The sequence below is a fragment of the Montipora foliosa genome, chromosome 5 (genome assembly GCF_036669935.1).
Source record: "Montipora foliosa isolate CH-2021 chromosome 5, ASM3666993v2, whole genome shotgun sequence".
In the NCBI taxonomy this organism is placed as follows: Eukaryota; Metazoa; Cnidaria; class Anthozoa; order Scleractinia; family Acroporidae; genus Montipora; species Montipora foliosa.
The window spans coordinates 19586110-19589135 of NC_090873.1; the positions used below are offsets into that span (position 1 = coordinate 19586110).

Genomic DNA, 3026 nt, shown 5'->3' on the forward strand with positions numbered 1-3026 from the left:
CACTTCCGTAAATTTAAGGCACTTTTCCCTTAAATGGTCTCTTTGAAGCACATTCAAACTTAGCGAAACCACTTTGTACACTCTAGCCCAGTTATAAACATTTTCTCCACGCGATTCGAAAGCACTTAAAACTGTAACATGCGTTGATCAGTTGTCAAAACTAGAATCAAGAACTTGACATATTATACCGATATCTTAAAAACATTTGAATTCGATGGCGGCGTTTTCAGAGAATTCGAGCACAAAAAAGGATGCGCCATTCATAAACTCCATTACGCTAAAATTTAATTCAAATAAAAGTACCCATAACAAACAACTTCTTCTTTACAATACAGTGTATTTTAATTATTGATTTATTTACAGTTTATATATTTTAAGAAAACTCCTGCTTTAAACAAACATTTAGCAAACGGCTTAACTGAGATTTGCTTGTGAGGCGGCGGCACTGGGTGATCAACTTGCTTTGGGTTTTTTGAAGTTAAATTTGAGTTTGATAAATTAGCCGCTGCAACTCTAAATTGTTGATCGAATTATGTAACGCTAGTTAATTACTTCATTTTGTTGATTCGAGAATGTTGACCTTCCGATTGACAATTCAAAATTCAAAACAACGTACCCTGCAGAGGATTCAAATAGCGTGGCCTTGAGCTGTAAAACTGAAGACACTTTTCTGAATTCAATATAAAATTTCACATATAAAACCTATCTGGACGAAGACTTACGATTATCTTTTTTATCGAATTACTATTTATTATATTCTTTTATTGTTGCTTTTTACAAACCACACGACAAAGCGAGTTTAAAGAGATGCTAATTATAGACGAGGTCGCCCAACGGACTGAACTCCGGTCGTGTTCAGTAAATTTCTGGTTCTTAACACAGAAATTTCCAAAGTTTCCAATTGAAGATTCGACTTTCGTTCCCATTTTGTCGTTATAGTGACATACGGTATTGTTGATTGTAAGAGCGATCCCTTAGACATTGAATGATCGAAGAGTGTAGGAGTTGGTATCTTGCCTCAGGAGTTCAGTCAAATTAGAAATATAGTTTTTTGCAAGGCGAAGAATCTCAACTTGAGTCATTTTTCGTTCGCTGTCATTCCCTGACGTGTTCACGCTACTTGGAACCACGGAACGTAAGACTTGAAACGCTGCGTTTAGACGGGCCTTTCTTCCACGTTCTCGTTCGTTACGCCTGATTTGACGCGTTGTTCTAACTCCAGTCGGACGAGAACTCGTCGACGATTTCCACTCATTTGCAGTATTGGCCCATTTTTCATGCACTGTGACACTTCCTTCATCGTCCGTCAATCGTTTGGCTTTCGAATGCTCCATTCCTAAGTTTAATGATCGAGTGCTTGCACTTGTCTTAGCTCCGACCTGTTTGCCACTGTTTTGAACTGTTACTGAACTCATCTTTTTCCCTTGAGTCTGAGATTGCAGATGATTTCTCATCGCTTCTTGGGAATTCATGCCAAAATTACACTACAAAAATCTACAAGGAAAACATGACAGATACTTGTGAAAAATAAACAACAATGTGATCTCAACAACTTTGAAAACATATCGTTAGGTAAGAGAGAAAACAGCTAAAGGTTATCATTCCGAGACAAAATGCGCATCATCTAGGGAAAAAAAGCGAGGAAAAGGCTCATCGTGTTGACTGTGGCCGATGGGTTGTTACCCGTTAGAAATAATATTTTCCCTTTAACCTGTTGAGAATATTTTGGTAAAAGTATTTAAGAGTTTTCAAACCCGCCTACCTGTTGAGATTTCCTAACGAAGCGAACTGGACTTATTGAAGACTTGGGCTTTTCTAGGTGACTCTTTGGATTGGTGATTTTGAAGTCGTGTGATGTTTATAGCAAGATGTTATGTTAGTTTTATGAGTTAAGCTTTGCACACGTGGTTTAAAGAGATGACTGCTAACAAAGGCTCTACTGATATGGCACGCCTTACTAAGGATAAAATACTAATGATTCACATACTTCAGTTTTTGATTTTAAGACAACTCAATCGCAGACGATAATGACAAACACAATGCAAATTCTTGTATAAACCCACGTGCACTTAACAGATTAACTTTTACGTGCACGACAACAAAGCTATATTGGGATCTTTTGAAAACACAGCCCGTTCAAAATGCCAAGCCCAAACGCCGAAAATTCACCGATTTCAACCCTCCATACCGCGGCATTGAGCGGAAATTTTCCAAAATCGTGTTTGAAGCATGTTTTTTTGACATGTTCTCTCTTCAAAATGATCACATTTGTGTTGCTACATGGAAGTGATATGCTTCAGAATAGCGTTCTTATATCGCCTGTTTTCGTAAAATAAGCCTTATCTGGTATAATTTGCATGTTTTGAAGAAATAATAGGCTGATTCCTTCGTGTTGGCGTTGTCCCATAATAATCGCATCTGGGTAACCCATGCTCGGTTCTGTATGCATTTCAGGGGATCTGGCAGACCAACCAACTTCAAATCTTAAAACACAGCAACTTTGTAACTTGTTTCCTTTAATATGTGCGCATGCGCAAATTCTTTTGCTTCTGTTACCGCCTAAGTAAAAGACAGAGGGTTGTGGTTTTCGAATCAAGTGGAAAAACAACATTGCCGTGACATTTACTAGCGACTAGCAGACAATGCTTGTTAAAAGAAGGCTTTTAGGGGCGTCAAAGACGTGTCTTACGCCAGGAGGCCACCCCAGTAACGTTTGTGAGCCTTCCACCTGGTGTAATTGATCACACAAAAATGACATAATAATACAACTAGGTCCGGTCAATGGTTTTAAACCTAAGTCTCTAATTAGCGGCTCTTGGAGAACCACTAATGATTCTCAGCGTTTTACACGTTGAGCTTATTGTGGGAGCAATGGCTCTTGTCAGCTTGTTTCATTGAACTCTCATCCGCTTCTGAGCACATAAGCCATAGACTTGTCAACCTCATGTGTGGTTTATCATATTAATGATTCCAGCCTGAGGAAGTGTTGTGCGTATCAAAGGCTTGGAACTGAATCCTTTACATCC

At 38.7% G+C, this 3026-nt stretch overlaps 1 protein-coding gene across 1 annotated transcript; it reads right to left on the minus strand.

The window, feature by feature from the left end:
• Positions 1–300: 300 nt before the first annotated feature.
• LOC138003015 (basic helix-loop-helix transcription factor amos-like) lies at positions 301–1862 on the minus strand. Its single transcript, XM_068848960.1, has 2 exons — positions 1763–1862; positions 301–1494 (listed from the first exon to the last, which is right to left on the minus strand). The coding sequence occupies exon 2, from the start codon at positions 1470–1472 to the stop codon at positions 975–977; it is 498 nt and encodes a 165-aa protein (XP_068705061.1). The 5' UTR covers positions 1473–1494; positions 1763–1862; the 3' UTR covers positions 301–974.
• Between the last annotated feature and the right edge of the window lie 1164 nt (positions 1863–3026).